This window comes from Lissotriton vulgaris, chromosome 11 (assembly GCF_964263255.1).
Source record: "Lissotriton vulgaris chromosome 11, aLisVul1.2, whole genome shotgun sequence".
Taxonomy (NCBI): domain Eukaryota; kingdom Metazoa; phylum Chordata; class Amphibia; order Caudata; family Salamandridae; genus Lissotriton; species Lissotriton vulgaris.
In genome coordinates, this window is record NC_141699.1 from 373786451 (window position 1) to 373806158 (window position 19708).

Here is a 19708-nt window from a genome sequence, read left to right on the forward strand (position 1 = left end):
TGTGGATATGCTCATGGTGATAGAGCGGGCAGTGTATAAACAAAGGGCTAATCCTCGAAAATGGAATAAGATATGGCTTCCGTGGAATAGATATCGGGGGGATATATGTGAACCACTATCAGAAGAGGACACTGACGATTCAGAGGATGAGGAAGATGTAGATTGAGACCTGAGCGGAGGGGTAACGGTTGGGATGGGATAGGACCAGGGGGAGTGGCGGGAGGCTAGATTGACCATGGGGGACCCTGAGCGGAGGGATGTATGGAAGTACCAGACAGGGCTTGCTCAGACACTTCCTAGAACGTGGGATACAGTGATGTGAACTGCATGTTTGATCTATCGAGTCACAAGTTGAGTTAAGTTTATAAAATTATAAAAGTAAGACATACACTAAAGCTTTTGGTGCAGGTTGCTATGTTTCTGATAAATGCTTAATACAGTGATGCTGAACTGCAAATCGACCGCTGGAAAGATATGTCCTGATGTATGTGAATACTAAACAAGTAGCAGCCGGCCTCCGGGTTGTAGGCAAATGCTGTGTACATTGCACAGACGTCAATAAAGTCTTACACAAAAAAAAAGAAATTCTGAAATGGAGTTCAGTAGTGTTTCATTAACTTCTATGTTAAGGATATTTGGAATTGTGATGAATCTGATCAATAATTTTATGAAGCTCTTAAGCAGGTACAAGTAGCTTGTCATTTACAAACAAAAGACCATGCTTCATACTGCCTTTTCAAGAATAAAGGTGACTTTTCCTAATTTGTTTCCTTGCTTGTTCCAAGAAAGTACTGATCACTGTGGTCACACCAATAGTTTCTCAAGGCTGAAGAATACAATCCCGGGAAGGAGATTCTTCGATTTCTACGTACTTCTAGAACAAACTGTCAACAACATGGAACATAAGTGGTTATGAAGCCACATGGTTAAAAAATATGCCCACAAAGCTGGTCAACTGTTTCAATGCTCAGCTTGTTGTAAAACATGAAGATTACAATGGTCTGTTCTGAGTATTACTGCATGAACTGCAACAAGATGAAAATGTCCCTATTCTTTGAAAGATTATATTGCCAACAGTTCCTTTTCTAAAACAAAGTAATTTGTCTCAGAAGAGCTTAATTTTCGGGAATAGAAGGCTAGTATAGGATGTTCTGCCTGGTTCCTATTTTCCGGTAGGAAGTCAGCTCTTTAAGTGCTGCTTGAGCAATCAGTTTCCACAATAAATTCTTTGGTCCCAATTCACAAAGGTGCGCTTAGACGTTTGTTCTAAACTTAGACCAAACGCCTAAGTATATGAATTTTAGAATTCACAAAGGGCATTAACGAGTACTATCTTTATGTCCTCACTTGTGCTGGACCTCTGATGCAAATGTGTACATAATGAATGTTCTCGTAAATGCCCTTTGTGAATTCCCAAAGTCGATAACTTAAACCTTTGGTCTAAGTTTAGACCAAACGTCTCAGTTTACCTTTGTGAATCTGGCCAAATTTTGGGATCTGGAGGTATCGGGGGAGAGGGGAGCTTATGTTAACTTTTTCTTTAATACAAAAAAAGATTTCTGATTCCATAAAAAAGGTTTCTTTTATTTTAACAAATCTGTGAATTAATTTATTATTTTAGAAACTTTTTTGATACATTTCCTATGTTAATTTGCAAAACTTTGAGTTTCCTTGACTGACTTATGTTCATCCCAGTCTAGGATTGCCTTGACTTTTTTTTGGATCCATAGCAATGCCATCAGCTGAGATTTGAAAGCTCAGATATTCAACTGAGACTTGATTAAAGGAACAGGGGATGCATACAGACAGGGGCTCACTTTGTGCCCCCCTGCATGTGCCCTCATGCCTAGAGGCAAGAGGGGTCCATGTAGGGCCCCCTTAGTTTCCTCACCACCACCCTTTTTCTGGCGGGCTGACTGCCATGAAAAGGGTTGCAGTAAGGGAAACTCCGCAGCGGCATATTGCGGCCTCACACTGCTAAAACACCACTGAGTGAGACGGATCCATGGCCGTTGCAGCTGTACTTTGGTGGTCAGACCGCCAAACTTGTAATAGGGCGGTCGGACCGCTATGCAGTGGTGCCCACACTGCCACCGTGGCTACGGTGTCGTAATTATGCCCTAAGAGATAATATAGATAAATCTCCATAGTGTGAAGTGTCAGATCTGAAAATACAGAATCCATGAATTGTTGAAAGACTGAAAGGGTGTTACACAGACTGAACTGTATTACCCTATATTCATAATCGCCTAAAGAAGTTTAACCCATTGCCTGTTTCTAAGGAGAGGCTACACACCCATAATTTAAGTTTAATAAAGGTTTCACCTTCTTTTAAGATTTCTAAAATATCAGAGATCAGCGGAAGAGGATATCAATCTTTAACAGTAACTTGATTCAAACCATGAAAGTCTAAACAAGTTCTCACTTCAGAGGATCCATTCTTGGAAGCAAAGAAAAAGGAAGCCCCAGTGAGCAATTTAGAGGGAGTAAATAATACATGTTGAAGTTTAGTGTCAAATACCCTTGAAGGACTCTTCTGTCACTCGGAGAATAGGAATACACTTGCCCAAATGGTAAAATAGTGAAGTGTTCAATCAATACAACAATCAAATGTCTTTGCAAAGACAAGACCTTAATTTCGTTTTCCTGAGATATCTTTTTGAAGTCCGCATATTCAGCTGGAATAGAATTGACAAGGGCCACAGCACCTTTGGGTAAAATAGGAACATACTGCCACCAGCTGCTGGACTTGATGTGAATGGCAATGGTCGATGCAATACTTAGACCCAAAGAATATCGTTTTTGCCAACCAGCTAATGTAGGGGTTATGAATCATTAATTGATTCATTCCCATGATTACAAGATAGCAAGGAGACGTTAATAAGTCAAAAGAGATCTGCTCAGAATGGTTTCTCATATATATAAATTTATCTTACTGGCCTGTTCATTTACAAGACCAGAATAGACTAAAGTGCTATCAACTGCCTTCACTATTACTGGAACTTATTTTTTGCACAAAGGACTTGCATTTAGATGTGCCCAATTATGTTCATATATATTCCAGATGCAAAATAGTTAATGATAGTATAGGAACTTCCTTCTCCTTAATCTCAAAATGTAAAGTTGCTTGGAGAACTATAAAGTTGGAATCTTATTAGTTGATGAGTTTGTGGCAAGTATGAATTTCATAAACGCGCTTCATTACCATGCCTCACAGCTGAACTTATACATTCTCCGAAGACCTCTTTGGTCTTACAGGACAACTTCCCAACACGTGACCTTTTTGTCAGCAGTATAGACACAAATCACATTTTCTTCTTTCTGACCTTTCTTCTTAGATAAGTAGAAAAAGTAAATCCTAAATACACTAGCACTTTTCTTCAGAGTTAGCTAACTTTTGAAAATTAAGAGAACGGAACTGTTGAATACTGTTAGAAGAAGAAGCTTTTGGATTGGTGAGATTTCTTTTTTCACTCCCTCTCTCCTGAATTCTAGTGTCAGTCAGTAACGTGATTATAAATAACTCTTGAAGTGAAGAAAGTCCCACAATATGAGCTAGTAAATCTTTCAGATCTTCTCCCAACCCTTCAGTAAAGATGGAAAAAAGATTAGAAACTATCCAGTCAGATTCACGAGCCAAAGCCTTACACCTATTTATGTAAGACTATAAATTCATAGAGCCTTGTTCGATTTCCAAAAGTTCATCTTGAACACTATGGAGCCTATTAGGATGTCCGCCCATCATCCTACCGGGGATTGGGACCGCCCACCATAAGGGCGGGGGTACGGGGGGGGGGGGAGGGGGGAGTATTAGGATGTGCCCACCACAGTGGCGGGCGCATCCTGCATTTTTAGCATTGCGGAGGGCGGTGCTCTCAGCACTGCCCGCCACAATGCTAAAAATTAATTAATGCATTTGCATAAACAAAGTGGCAGGCACCACACAGTGCCTGCCGCTTTGCTTATGCAAACGCAGGGGGTACCACAGGTACCCCTCGTGTGCACCCCCACCTCTCCTTCACTCTGGGGGCCCGCAGGGGGCCCCCAGAGTGCGATGCCGCCACGGAAAGGCATCGGTTTTGGCACATACTAATATGGCTGGGGGTGTCTAATAGACACCGCCACCATATTAAACTTTTTCCGCCCCGGCCGCAAGGCGACCGGGACAGAAAAGCGGCAGACGGTCTTTCCGTCCGCCGCGGTCCCCCCCACCATACTAATATGGCGGGGGCATTGAAGAGAGGATGGCGGGCAGATTGCCCCTGCCAGGCCGGCCGTGGCTACCGCCAGCCTGGCGGGGGCAATCCGCCCGCCATCCTAATGGGCCCCTATGTTTCTGATCATGACGCTCAAAGAATGTCTTAAAGGCCATACTGAAATGTGAATAATTATCCAATAAAGGACCTCCTTCAGTCACCAAAGGTCAGAGTTAAGCATCACTACTAAATACATTTTAAAGGTAAAATGCACAGAAATGTCCAGAAATTCTTTACGTTTTTGGAGCACTACCAAATGCAGGGTCCAAAGAGCTGTGCTGCAGGAGCACTACAAGGATTTTTGAGCATCATTTTCTGAAGTTAACAATTGAACCGGAGTAATCAGGGTACTTACTGTTGCAATCATATCATTTGAGTTAGTACATTCTGGTATGTTGATTAGAATTTTGTGGAAGTAACAATCTGTCACGAACAGGTCTCCATAGTCTTGATGACACCTTTTCTTTCTGTTCTTTCAGAAATGTCCGACGTGTCTCTCCTTGCTGCTCTGGATCTAGGATTAAATTATCTGGAACTCAGGCATTTTAGAAATGAGCGGCAAAAAGCTCCCGATGAAAGCAAGAAAAAACCCTAGGTGCAGCAAAGTCAAGGTAAACCGGTGAGGAATGTCTAGTATGCAGACAAAAATAGCAGCCAAACTGTAACAGCTCAAACAGCACAAAGTAATGTTGCGAAGCACTGAGCCAAGATTTAGGTAGCCATTTATAGCCAAATATCACAATCTGCTTCAGAAGTACTACCATCCTGATAGTTTGGTAAATTAAACCCTACAATGGCAAACAAGTGACTTCTGCTTCAAAGTAAAATCAGGCCTGGAATCATTTACTTTCAAACAGCAAGGATCAGGAGCGTGCCATCCCCAAACACACCAGCAATGAGGCAAGGGGCAACTCCACCCAACCAAATCTCGCCTGAACCCAGAATCGCTGAGCCATACGGAGATGCCTAACAGCGGAAACAGGCTCGACAGCAGAAGGAAGGCACGGTCGGGAAAAATGCTAGTAAGTAGCACAACACTATGTCAGATTCCTCCACGTTTCCTCTTGTGTGTCATTTTACTGGTTGTTCTTTTTTCTCAGTGCACCTCTGACAAGTCCCTTTATTACCTAAAACTAGGACCCATCTTCCCGTAGTCCATCAGAGGCGCACGGCCTAAATAAAAATGTTTCCTTTAACAGACATATTGTTTCATGTTGGGTAATGAAAAGTACAAGAACTGAAATGGAAATATTACCATGCCCAAAGAATTACTCCGGAAAAGAGTTTCACGGCTGCAACCAGGCCGCACTCTGAATTCCATGGAGGAACAAATGGGGATGGGTCGTAGAAATAAAGACTTATAGGTGCGTCACATGATGGTCAAAGACAGGATTCTCTTCTTGAGTTGTTTTCTAAGCAAGTGATCATTTTCTGTAGTGAGTAGGTAGAGAAAAAGAATAAAGGGAATGGGTTTCAGAGCATATCCAATTTATTGCCTGGGTTTTAAGCTAACATAAGGACGGACGTTCTAATTATAATACTGCCTGAACTGAATGCCACACATTTATATAATTGAGAGTTTTATATAGTGCTAGCTAGACCGCAAGGTATCAGAGCGCTTTACAACAGTAAATGTTTATATCAAAGATAACAAGTCTACACAGAGCATCTGAGTCATTGCGCTCCACAACAGTAAACGTTCAAAACAGCGACAACAAGCATATACAGACCAGCTAAGTCACATCAGATCATTGCAATGTAGCTGGGACGCCACATTTACAAACAAAAGAAGCGTACACATTCCCACTGCCTCACAAAACCTTCAATGCAAAACATGCCAGGATTGACAGAACTTTGGCAGCAAAGATGTGCTGTGCTCATTCTGTTATTTAACTGCAAGTAACAGTTTCATTTCCAAGGTTCCGAAAGTGACCTTGGCCCACATGCATCATCCCGGGATTTTGCGAGTTCTAAAGTGCGAAAAATAGCAATTCGCATTTTAGAATTCACAAAAAGGGATGCATGAATATTTTCGCAATTTTTTTGCGATTCGGTAGAATTCGCAATTTCTACCAAATCGCAAATATTATGCGATTTTCAAAGTGCAAATTCGCAATTCACATTGATCCTATGGGCCAAAAGGCCCATAGGGATCAATGGGAATTGCGAATTCGCACTTTGAAAATCGCAAATCCTGATTGCATTTCAAGGGTGGTGAGGGGGGTTCAAATGAACCCCCCCTGCACCCATGAAATGTTGTTTTCGCATCATGTTGCACACACACATGTCCTAAGGACGTGTGTGTCCGTAACATGAATGTTTAAAAAATGCATTTGCTGCGTTTGTAACACTTTTTGCAAATTTACCGAGTGGTTCAACCACTCGGTAAATTTGACACCCTAATTGCGAATTCACAATTTTAAAACTATTCATGCATTGCTTTTAAGAAATCGCATATTTGCGATTTCTTGAAAGCAATCGCATTTTTAGAAATCGCAAAAATGTTGCGATTTCTGAAAATGTATGATGCATTCCAAAAATGGATTTTGGAATCGTAAACAGCCGATTTTAAGGAATCGCACCGTTTGCGACTCCAAAAACCCTTGATGCATGTGGGCCCTTGTTCCAAACTACCACTACTAGGTGTATGCGATTTAATGTACCTGTTGTAGTAAGTGTCAGGTAGAATCCAACACTGATAACAAGGATTGATTCAAGCATGTGTATGTAGGAAAATGACACAATTTTTAAATCTTGAGTGGAAAACTGACAGACGGTCAAGGCTCACCCGTTCACCTTCTCCTGCAGCAGGTGCTCCAAACTGTTGTTAAATTCTTCCGAGGCATGGTTGATTGTGATAGGGGCCAAACACTGGGAAGAGAAGGCAGAAAAGTTACCAGTTGTGTGCCTGATTTCACGGTGCGCTCTCACACTGTCGAACGTTCTAGTGCTCTGTCCACAACTGAAGGCTCGCCAGCTGCACATTCTTGTGTCAGCCTTACACACCCTGTAATGTAATGTAATGTAATGTAATGTAATGTAATGTAAAAAGGATTTGTAGAGCGCTGCGTTCACCGGACGGTTTCTTGGCGCTGGCCCTGACCCTAAGATTCCCTCTTGCAAACTCACACTCTGCATCATCTGGCATCCTGAGTTTACACACGCAGCTAGATAATCCTCTCCACCAGAACTATAATCCAGGGGACATTTTATCCCCTGTGCTCAAAGTTCCAGCGCACCCTCTCCTGTCGATCCACTCAGTACACTGTCTAGAAGCCTGAACTCACACACAGACAGCCGTCTCCAGCAGACCCATACTTTACCCTCTAGTGCCAAATGATCAAGTACCTTTGGGGTCTTCGCTTGAAGACAAATAATTGACATTCGATTGTGCTTTTGCTCAGGGTTACAGAGTTATTTCCTATATATTTGCACTCTGCATCTTATAGTGCATTGTGGTGACACAGTGAAGACTACTGGGCCAAAAGTGCCACATGGCTGTGAACTGTGCTGTCCCAGAAACCCTTTTGTTTCTTTTTTCTAACGTACCATCTTTCATGCCTAGTGGTTTTGGGGCTGGAAGTATCAAGCATTTTTCTGGTCGCAAATAGCCCAATTTGCAGAATTGGGCTATTTCCAAGTAGAAAAATGATTTTGGTATGTAACATTCCCAAATTGACATTCGGGAACATCGAAATTGGAATTGCAAATACATACCGCTTCGGTATTAGAAATGAGCATCTTTAGGGCGTTTCGTCCAAATACCGAATCGCAGTGGTATGTAAGAATGTTTAGCGACCGAAATGTGGTTGTTAAATATTCACATTTTACCACCTACTTCAAGTAGATGGTAACCCATTCGCAAATGGGGAAGGGTCTCCAAGGGACCCCTTCCCCTTTGAGAAAATTCATATAATTGTTTTCAAGAGCAGGCAATGGTCTGACAGACCACTGTCAGCTCTTAAATTATGAAAAGAAATCTTTCATTTTTCTTTTCTAAAAAAAAATGTAAGCTTAATTTAAAAGCAATCACAGACATGTTGGTATGCTGACCCCAGTAGGCCACCATCCCTGTGATTTTAGCGAATCCTTATGGGACACTAATTGCGACCTACCTCCTTAATATTCACGATTTGTGACCCACTAGGAATTGCTAAATGAAACTCTATGGCTTTCATACATTTGGAATAGCGATTACCTAATTGCCATTCACATAAAATCCTAATGAGGTAATCGCTATTCCTAATATTGAAACATTCGGCCCTTTATTCTTTTAGTACACGTTGCCTGTGATGGTTACCACTTGCAGAATTGTAGACTATTCTCTACTAGGGATTCACCACGCTTTCAAGGCTGGCTACTGCATTTTCACTAGTCTATAGTGAGACAGAGGTTTGGTAGCTGTTGGAAATGGATTACAGGGGTTCAGGAATTTTTCAACCTGCACCTGGAAAAGGATTCCTTTTAACATTTGATTAGTTTCTCATTAGTGGGATTAGGGGTGCAACTAAACTCAAACTTCTGGGGTGGTGGGCTGACTCTTCGAAAAGTGAATAAAAAGACATCATTAGGGCCGGTTGTACGACGGTACAACGCTGGTAAATACATTGCATGCCTTTGCCTCGCATTTTTAAGCATGCATGTTTTTACCGCGATTATGCATTTACATGGCATGCTAATACCACATATTGTTTTTAGATTTAAAAACGATGTATTTGTGGGGGCAGACCCCACCCACCCACCCAACTTACCTTAAATGCGTGACTGATGCCTGCTCGACACACTGCAGATTCACTCCCCTCTGACTTTGTGTCTAAATTAAGGGGAAACTGTTTGACCTACCAGAACCGCATTGCCCTGTTACTGCCCACAGAAGCGGTGCTTTGGCTCCAGTACCGTAAGTGAAGGCTTTCCACAAGGGACTACATTGCCTAGGCGTCCTTGCGAGGCACGCACTGAAGGTGTCATCTTGCAGCGCCCGGAGGCGCATAAAACACTGGTGCGCCTCCCGTAGCGCGGGACGCACACGGGCGCTGCCCGGGCCAAGGGCGGGTCCGTCCGCGCCGTCATAGCCTGGCAGAGACTGGACTGGGCCATCCCTCTGACATTTGGACCTTGTTTGTTGGGAATTTAACAGTTTGGTAAGCTTTAACCACTAGAGTGTCCGAACCTTATTTTACTACTGTAACCCTTGCTGCGGCCCGCTTATTACTTTGCATTGTTTATTTTTTGTTTTAAAGGGAAGCACCATGATTAAATGGAAGGGGCCAGCTGCCACTCTAGACGCATTCATCATTAGGGCAGAATCTCTATTAAACCACGAGATTCAAATTGCCGAAAGGAGATTGTCCTTTGAACCAGCACATACACAGAGGCGCTCACCTAGGCTTTCTGGCACACCACACATTTCCATGGTGGTATCCCTAGATGTAGGGAAGGAGGATGGATGGGCTCATAATTGTTCTAACCGGTCCGACTCTATAGGGACTAATGATATAACTAGCTCACCAATGGGAACTAGATTACGGAACCAAAATCAGGCAATGGCGAAAAAAATAGATACCAAGTGTGCAAAAAAGAAAGCACCAGCCCCTAGGAAGGCTAGGGCTAGGGTCGCTGTGGGTTCAGCACAAGGAGGGATAACAAAATCTAGTTTGGAACCCACGAAAATCCTTGTAAAGAGTGTATCAACCCAGACAGAGCCCTATGGCGAACAGAATCACTCCCTTACGGCAAATTATCTCGGGGATCTCGAATCTATTGTGAAGAGATTCCTGGATTTGCCAAGGAAGGCATGCTATCTGACCTAGTGGATCACATTAGCAAGATTTTAAAGCCGCTGTAAGAGAAGTTTGGTCTATTGGAAAATATTATGGGACAACTGAGTTTTGGTAGCTACCCACCTAGTGACCGCACCCATAGGGGAGGAGATTTACCAAATGCTAGTGCACAAGTAGTGAGTAGGCCTATCCAGCTTGAACCAGAGATAATTATATGTCGCGATAAGGACAGGAAAGGTCCTAGTTTACATGATAAGCCAATAATAGATAACAGAGCAGTATCAATGGTGACTGAGGTAGGAGCTAGTAGTGTGTCACACCAGAAACTAGGAGGTAAAACACATCGTGCCCCAGCTTGCGGCAGACGCGGTGGCCAAGTAGATAAACCATTATTATATAGTCCCAAAGTCACATATCTAACCCCTAATGAAGATGTCTTAAAGCTGCCACCTGCATCATGCTCCTATGCGATAATCTTAGCAGGTGTACCGGTGCTTAGGAGGGACGAGAAAGAGAATTGGTTGAACTTGAAAAATAAGGTGATCAATTGGTTAGCAAAAGTTAGGCACTTTAATCCAATGAGAGAAGCTGACACCTTGATGGTTCGTTGGGTGGGAGAATCCAGGAAGAGAATAAAAGGGGATTGTGTGGTAGTGAATTTTAGGCGGCGATATATGATCAGGGCTATTTTAGCTACTAAAGAGGTGACTGATCTAGGGAATACCAGTATTAGTGTCTTACCGTTGGGTTACTTTTACAGACCGATGGAAAGAGGAAATACAAATAATTCCGACCCAAAGATCTCGTTGAATAATTGTTTTGAGGTCCTATCATCCCTTAAGGATTTGGATTGACATTCAAAATCTTTGCATTCTGAGCTGGGAATATCAATAGTGTATAGGAAGGATGATCGTTTGGATCAGAGTTTTGTACTCGAGCCACAAAAGGTGGTGGATTCTCAGTCATATGGGCAAAGAGATTCCAGGGTACAAGCATCACTCCTGCTGATGGCAGAAGATTTCTGCGACCAACAGGTGGTAAAAACTGACGTGTCCCCCATCCCATATGTTAGACAGTAGCGACCCAACTTCAAATACTGAGACTCTGGGGAACAATTTATTGCGGCTCAGGAACCCTAGCAATATATCGAACCTGCATGTTATATCATGGAATATTGCAGGCTTAAAGCAGAATATGTTGGATCCAACCTGAAATGAATATATAGAGGCCAGTGATGTGATACTTCTGCAAGAGACCTGGCTCTTAGATATACCCCATAGAGTCGGTTTCAAAACATTTTGGGTGGGGGCGAGTCCCTCAGTAAAGGGTAGACCGTCGGGAGGATTAGTGATTTGGACCTGGGTTTCCTTAGAAATCACTACTTCATCTCTGGATGTATCGCCACAAGATATACTGGGCCTTAAATTGATGGCAAAGAATGGCGGGGTCGTATATTTGTTTAACATCTACAACAGACCGTGCCCTGCACATCGTGAGTCACCAGTAATAAGTCAGTTGGACCTCATCCTCGACTCATTGGGGCACAGAGCCAATATTATAGTAGGAGGTGACTTTAATTGCAATTTTGAGCCTCTATCGGGTTTTGGTAATCTGTTGGAGGTGGAAGATCAGGCTTATAATTTTCCAAAGATGGAAAGTAACAAAGAGGTCAAGTGCACAGTAGCTGTGACTCAACTACTAAGGTTGACAATGGCCCATAGCCTTAGAGCATGTAATGGGTGTCTCCCATCTGACAGACCCAATGCTTACACGTGAGTAGAGGTAAATCACGCAGTAACATATACTATGTGCTAGTGTCATTGGGACGCTGGAGTCATTTGGTTGACTTTAAAATAGATCCCAGAACAGAGAGCGACCATCGACCCTTGAGGTTGTCGGTTATACTAGAATTTTTTCTCCTACCCCAATCTGGTTCTGCAGAGACTGGCAGCTTGGATGATGAAATTATATTAAAGAGAAACAACCGAGCTGTAAAATGGCCACACATTTTGGGGAATAAAGAAGCACTGGCCAGTATCTATTCAATTTTTGCAGATACCATTGCACCTTTTTTAGAAAATAAAATAGATCAAATAAAGATGACAGATCTGCATGGTATGCTAGTAAGTGCCTTAGGACCAGTACTTAGCAAAACGCCCAAAGAAAAGAAGATAGTAGAAACAGAGAGGACTGGAATTGGCAACCCGTGGTATAACAGGGACTGTCGAATAGCGAAGCAAGAGTTAATTAAGGCTATTCATAGTAAAGAAGTAGATAAGATAAGGGAAAAAAGATGTAATTACAAACAGACTTTAGAAGTCGCAAAGAGGCTATGAGATGAGGAGATCTGGGCAGACCTAATCTGTGCGGCTAAAGCCAAGGACCAGGCCGGATTTTGGAATTTGATGGCTAAAGGTAATTGGTCAGGGACCACGCAAAGAGACCTATTTCTTGATTAAAATACATGGGTGGATCACTTTTCTGCACTCTATTCCGAATCCAACTGTGATTGCTTTGAATTATCAGAGGATATGATTAATAGTGCAAAGGCAGCCAATTTGAATTTTACGCTAAATGAAACAATTCTAATGTTGGAATTAGTTAAATCTGGTAAAGCTCCAGGACCAGATAAAATACCTAACGGTCTTTTAAAACAAGATTTGAATATTTGGGGTTTTTATATTAACCATCTCTGTAATGCGATAGTAAATTTTGAACCAATTCCAAACACGTGGAAAGGGGAGGAAATAGTCACAATTTTTAAAAAGGGAAATAGACATGACCCGGCGAATTATCGTCCCATTAGTCTGATTGATATTCCACAGAAATTATTTGCAGGCATTTACTAGTTTATCGACCTGGATTGAAGCTGTTGACTTACTTTCAAAATTCCAAGCTGGGTTTAGAAAGAAGACTAGTACCATCAACCAAGTCTTCAGGTTTTTATGTTTGTGCTGGAAATATATAACCCTAAGGCAAGCTAGCCTATATATTGCATTTGTAGATTTGAGGGCTGCGTTCAATTTGGTACCTGGGCGCAGCCTTTGGGGCTGCCTGAGAGATCTAGGGGTGCCAATCGAGTTGCTTGTACAGATAATTAGGCTACATGAAGGGAATTATGCTAAAGTGCGATGGGGGCCAAGGGGAGAACTTACCAGGGCGATACCTGTGAAACGGGGAGTACGACAAGGTTGTGTGTTGGCAAACACCTTGTTCACATTGTATGTAAATGATATCCCCAGCTGCCTGGAAGGTTGTAAAAATGATTCCCCTAAGCTGGGAGGGGAAGTCATACCTGCATTACTTTTTGCAGATGACACCATCTTAATTTCGCAAACCCCCAGTGGCCTTCAAAACCTGCTGAACTCATTCCATTCGTACTGCACTAATAAGGGACTTGAAATTAATCCCAGCAAAACCAAATATATGTCTATTAATTCACGTAAATCCTTTAAAAAGAATTTAGATACTAAATGGCCAAAGATTAGAATATGTACACAGTTTTAATTATTTAGGTATCACACTAGATTCGAAACTGACTTGGAATCCGCTATTGGTAAAAAATAGACTACTTTTGATCCAAAACTGTACTCCAATTACAAAAAAGCATGGAGGGAGTACCTCTAAGGCTGTTTCTCCGGCCATGGAGGTTTTTAAATTCAAGGCTCAGTCAGCTGCCTTGTATGGGGCAGAACTTTGGGGACCATACTGTAAACGTAACTTTGAAATTGGAGAAAATAAATTCATTCGTAAGTTACTGTATTTCCCTAATAGAACCCCGACGCTCCCTTTAATACTTGACCTCAATCTAAAACGTACAGATAGTCTTGCTGTATTACGCCCCCTCTTATTTTGGGTAAGAATTGGTCAACGGTTGAGCTTGTACATTACAAAGGGGGCCTACAAGAGATAATGAGTTTTGGTCTTCCAAAAGCTATTCCGTGGTTTTACCACGTGTCGATCTGGTTTAAAAAAATAGGATTACCACATTATTGGGATGTACCTTCAGATTTGACTATGGCATGCAGCAAGGTTGTTAAGTTATCCTTCTGGAATTATATGAGCAGTACTTTCCAACATGATTCCAGCTTAGGATCTCTAACTACATCATTTCTCTTGCTCAAAGATATACCCCAGTTCGAAACATTGATGGACGAGGTATGCCCTCAAATTGCCAAATCATTGTACCAGAAATTTAGATATGGGGTTTTACAAACAAATGATAAGACTTCAAAATGGGTTAGTAACCGCAATGACCAAGATTATGACAGATGCACTTCTTGTAAACATTTGATTGAAGTCAAGGAAGATGATGCACATATCTTTTTTTCTGTCCCTAATATGACACTCCAAGAAAAAGATGGATTAAACCACTCTGCATTCCCTTGAAAGTAAGGTACTGCTGAGAGGCAGAACGTCTACTTAAGTCTGATACCTCACAACTGGTGTTTTTTTGTGTATCTAGATTTCTTGCCGGTGTGATGGTCATTAGAGCTAAAAAGGGTTTGAAACTGTGATACTTTAATTTTATTTTTGTAATATCAGACATAATTTGTTTTTAAATTCTTCAATTGTTATAAATAACCCAGTGATGAATTTTCGAAATATTTAATTTTGTGGGACAATTAGATATTACTTGTCATCGACAATTAGTAATTTTGAGGCGCGTGACTCTAAGATTTTATATATAAATCCTTTTTAATAAAGAGTTTTTTATGGTTTAAACATTTTATTGTATTTATTGTATTATGAATTTATTGTTTTTAAATGTAAATTTAGAACGGATCTGGGTAAATTGTGATGTCTTCCACCCAATCCACTGTGACAACGAATGCTATCGCTAAGATCTGGATGGAAATGTGTTATATAATTTTATGTACTTTTATGGTCTAAAAAGACCGAAATAAAATTAATTGAAATTGAATGTGTGATATTGGCATGCAATGTAAATGCATAATTGCGGTAAAAATATGTGTGCTAAAAAATCCGAGGCAAAGGCATGCGATGTATTTACCTCGTTGTAAAGGCTGTTTCCCATTAGGGCTGAGTGAATGATTACTAGCGTTTGGGCTCTCTTCACTTTTTGGTGTAATGCATACCCTGGGAAGTTAATTATATGGAGTATATTTGGAGATCAATGGACTTAGAAGCAAATTGTAAAATATTTCCCAGAATAACATGATTTACTTACCTTGGTTTTGGAGTTCTTTCTCAAGAAATTTTAGCACAATAAATTGAGAATGTTCTATTTTAAAACACATTGAGCCATACATGCCAACCCTCCAGATTCAGACGTGAGACTACCGATTTCAAGGCTAGTTTCCCGCCTAATGATTCCTGCATGCAAAAACCCTATTACTCTGCGGGGTTCTGCTGACAGGGCTTTGTATTGTGTAACTCGGAGTATGCACTGCCAGTAACCTGCTCCTGAAGGTCAGTGCACAACACTTGCATCACTTTTTGCCAGCCATAGCGCTTTCTCCGTGCTTCTGACGGGTAAGAAAAAAATAACCTTTCTAATATCTGATCCTGTAGCGACGTACAAAGCCCATTCATGACAGGAACCCGATTTAGGCCCCAATAAAAATCAATGGGGGAAATACATTCTCCCAATTTTTTTTCTTTAAATCTGCCACTTTTCTCTTCTAAAATGTTGGCATGTATGATTGAGCCATAAAAACTATTACAATGTGGAAAGTTATGTTTCAGTTGTGTTTCAGTTTACAAGACGATCTAGACACAGTGGACTACTTACAAGAACCTAAAAGGACGGAAAAAGAGTAACTTTGACAAAATACTTGAGTGAGCACATCCGCCAAAGGAAGTTTAGGAAAATTGGTAGCAAAACATGCACCAAAAGCACATTTCTTAAGTTATTTTTCTTTTCATACTGTATTTAGCAGCACACAATACTTTAATGCTATTTGCAGAATAGGATGTAAGTATAGCATATGAGGTTTCAAGATATTTGAGCATCCTTCCCTCAAACCATCAAAAGACGTCTTGGAAAACTGGTCGCAAATATAATGGTTTCAGCACATTTCTTTAGTTATTGGTCTGCATGTACTTTGCTTTCCAGCATCCAATACTTTGATATTATTTGCTGAATAAGATAATTGTATGATAAATACGTTTCTTGCTGTCAGGGGAAGGTTGACTTATGTCCAAGCTCAATAACACATAAACAGTTCTATATATTTCTTGTCATACTTCATCATCCAACTATCAAGACTATGTGTGGTCCTGAAATGCTTGGGCAGTCATATAGCCCGAACCACAACCCATTTTTGAGAAGATGTACAATAATGACATAGAAGGAAGAGAGCACACTGCCTCACATCCCAGCACTCAGTTTCCTCAGATGCATTATGCTAAATGCAGTGCATGGTAACACTTACTTCCATAAAAGTGTTTAATTTTCACCCCTGTTGGTCCAGCCAATGCTGTGTATCTCTAGAAATGTGTTTCAGGATTGCTGTCCTTCTTCAGTAGAGAGTAACAAGTTGGAAATGCTGCTCATACTCTTCTCATGTCTCTGAAATGTTAGTTACCTCCTTCAGATTAAGTAGGAAGCCCCTGCTGTCTATAGGTTTAACCAGATTGACTACTAAAAGTGTATTCCTTTTTTGGGAACTCATAGGTATTGAATCTGTTCATTAAAAATGATGCAACCTAGGGTGATAGGTATAAATAAAAGGGCACCAGTTACACACCATCTTCTGAATAGAGGCATCCATAGAACAGGGGATGCAATGACATTTGTTGTAAATGTACATGATGCATATACCTGCAAATATTTTTTACTCTTTGGAAAAACACAAAGCACTTTCATACACACACACATGCCGAGGAACCAGCACAGTATCAGGCTTATAGGGTCTTGGAAGTCTCATTGACTTACCAAGAACATAAAATTGGTTTGGCAACTGACAATAGCATATACTGCAGAATGTCAGAAGGAGGCAACTGGCCCGCATTTGTTGGATTTACATCATTTCCTAACCCAGCAAATGTACCGGCTAGGGAAGTAGTAAGATTATTAAATCAAATAGTACCTATTACTTACAAGAACAGCGTCTATAGCACCTATACCACAAGCAGACAAGGACATGTTCCCGATACAGCCAATCAGTCCACCGATTATAAATGCAATTATGGGCAAAGTACCCATAAAAAAAAGATGAAATTCCATTCTTGTTTGCTCGGCAGACCTACCATGTGGAAGTGGTCTATTCTCACACAACACCACAAGACCAGCATAGAATAGTGCCTATGTGTCTTTCCCTTGGGATGGTGACACTTATAGAGGAGTTCAACACTTGGGAAGTGTGTTAGGAAGGTGCTTCCCTACTACACATGACACAGCCTCAGCAGCAGTGCTACCAGATGTGTTGAAACAGGTAAATGAGAATGGAGCTGCACCTGTTCTTGATTAAGTTATGAAATGAATGGGGAATTCTGAAACAGTTACCACAATTATTTTGGGTAACATTTGAAAAGAAGACGCTGCTTTGACAGTGCGCTAGCAGATAGCAACAGGCCCTAATTAAGATCGTGAACAGGAACTACTGAAGATTATTTCAGAATTATACATGTTTGTAGGTGCGGTGACACCTTATGATCGATAGCGAGTTGTTAAACCACATATCAAAACAAAAAGTTACATTTAGGGTTCCGGCAATGAAAAAGCAGCACTGTAAACTAAAGAGGAAGGCCACCAAACTAACTCACTTTAGCAAATTTGCCTCAATTTGGGACTCTCCGGGTTCTGCCGGACAAAGGAAACACTGGCACACCCCATTAAGGAGGTTGGTTTGCAGAGTTGGGGTCAATTGATACAAGATGGGGAGCTGCCACCTTGGGAATAGTTCTGTGTTATGGTTGATGGCAAAGCTTCAAAATTTAAATATCTTCAAGTAAAAAGTTGGACTCATGGATTGACTACAGAGGTTAGTGGCTCAAATGAGTTGGAAGACTTTAAACCAAGGGACTCTAAAGTGCAAGGAAGTCTCAAGGTGGTACTGGCTGATGGTGGATCTGGCTGAAGGAGACTTCACATTGCCGGAGAAGCTCTGGGGGAAGGACTTGCTGGGGACACAGCTGGAAAACCTATGGCAAGTAACTGAATCTTCTATATAGCACTGTCAAGCCTGCATGTTTAAGGTAGGTGGCTACCGCCGGCCTGGAGGGCAACTCCACCCGCCATCCTAATGGACCCCTTAGACTCGGATACAGCAATCCCATAGATAAGACAATATGACAATTTCCTGTCACCCATGACCCTCCGCATATACAATACTTTATTGGACTACAGTTAACCTCACTTGTCAGCAGGGCTAGACAATACATAGGAAAAATAGGGAGCCCAGAAACACTTTGGTCGTGAGGCTGGAAGGAGCTCCTCTGCTTAGATTTGTAGTTGAGCCCTGCAATAGACCAGATCTTGAAGCTACTCAGCATGTTTAGGGGCTCGCCTACCGCCCCAAAACATTGACACCCTGCGTTTAGCAATTAATAATGACACTGCTACATATTTACGGTTAATGGGCTGAAGTGACTTTATAAGGCCCAGTAGGCACACCCTGGGTGAATACTCAAATTGTTCTTCGATCATCTCTGATAAAGTGTGCGTAATTCACGACTAGTATTGGGCCACTGGGCCGCATGACCATGTCAAGCGCATGAAATCCGCTGCCGCTGGCCACACAGTGTATGCAGGATGCCTCCACCCGCAACCCGAAACGTGCAGCTGGAAAGGTGGAATAGTAGGCCTGCTGTAGATATTTAAAGTGTAGGATTCTTAGGTTACACTTGGATGTGAGTTTACCCAGCAGGGTACAGCAAAACTCCCAATTCACCTGCGACATTGGACTGTCCAAAGTAGTGTTCCACTTATCCCGTGGAGAGTTGACTGACCCATCTAGCTTGCATTGAGAGGCAATATACAATTTGGTGATACATTTTTTACGATCTGTACATCAGAGTACGATCTGCAAGGACTTCAATGTTGCCGGCTCTTGTGCAAAGGAGGGGTAGAGTGCTTTCATGGCCCCTCTCAGCCTATAGTATACAAAGCTGCGGAGGGGGTTGCACTTGCGATCCCCCTGAAACTCTGCTAGCCTAATATAGGATCCCCCTGGGAAGGGGTCATCCATCACCCGCAATCCCACTTCTTGTAGTATGGCGAGCGCTCATTGCTCTCTAGTGACTGATAAGAACAGATGGTGTAATGATGGCAGTAACGGAGCATAGAGCTTTGTTTTGTTTGCCTATGTGGCCAAGCTCTTGTTGTGATGTGCAGTGAACTGACCGCCTTTGGTGTGTTCGTCCTGAGAGTGTGCTGTAATATAGCTGTGAGAGGGATGGAGTAGGCTGCATCATGCTCAAGTGCAGTATGTGGCATGTAACGTTGAGGGTGGTAACAGTAATGTACAAAGTGGGCCTGTGCACACAGATAATACAAGTAAAAATCCGCTGCTCCAAAACCCACCTGGGTGTAAGGGTGTGTGAGGGTCTACCAGCTGATCTAGGCTTTTTGCCATCCCATGCCAGAGTCGACATGCAGGAATGCAGTGTCTTGAAAAAAGACTGCGTTAGAGGGATTGGAATATTGATGAAGAACTACAGAAATCTGGGCAATACAACCATCTTCATAATTGCTAGTATGTCTGC

At 41.8% G+C, this 19708-nt stretch overlaps 1 protein-coding gene across 1 annotated transcript in view; it reads right to left on the reverse strand.

Moving 5' to 3' along the window:
- The window catches only part of FAM178B (family with sequence similarity 178 member B), a 2784983-nt gene that overhangs the window by 1689213 nt on the left and 1076062 nt on the right, over positions 1 to 19708 (reverse strand). The window contains exon 7 of the mRNA XM_086943356.1: positions 7045 to 7127. Coding sequence (XP_086799482.1) covers positions 7045 to 7127 — 83 coding nt within the window. The remainder of the gene's footprint in view (positions 1 to 7044; positions 7128 to 19708) is intronic.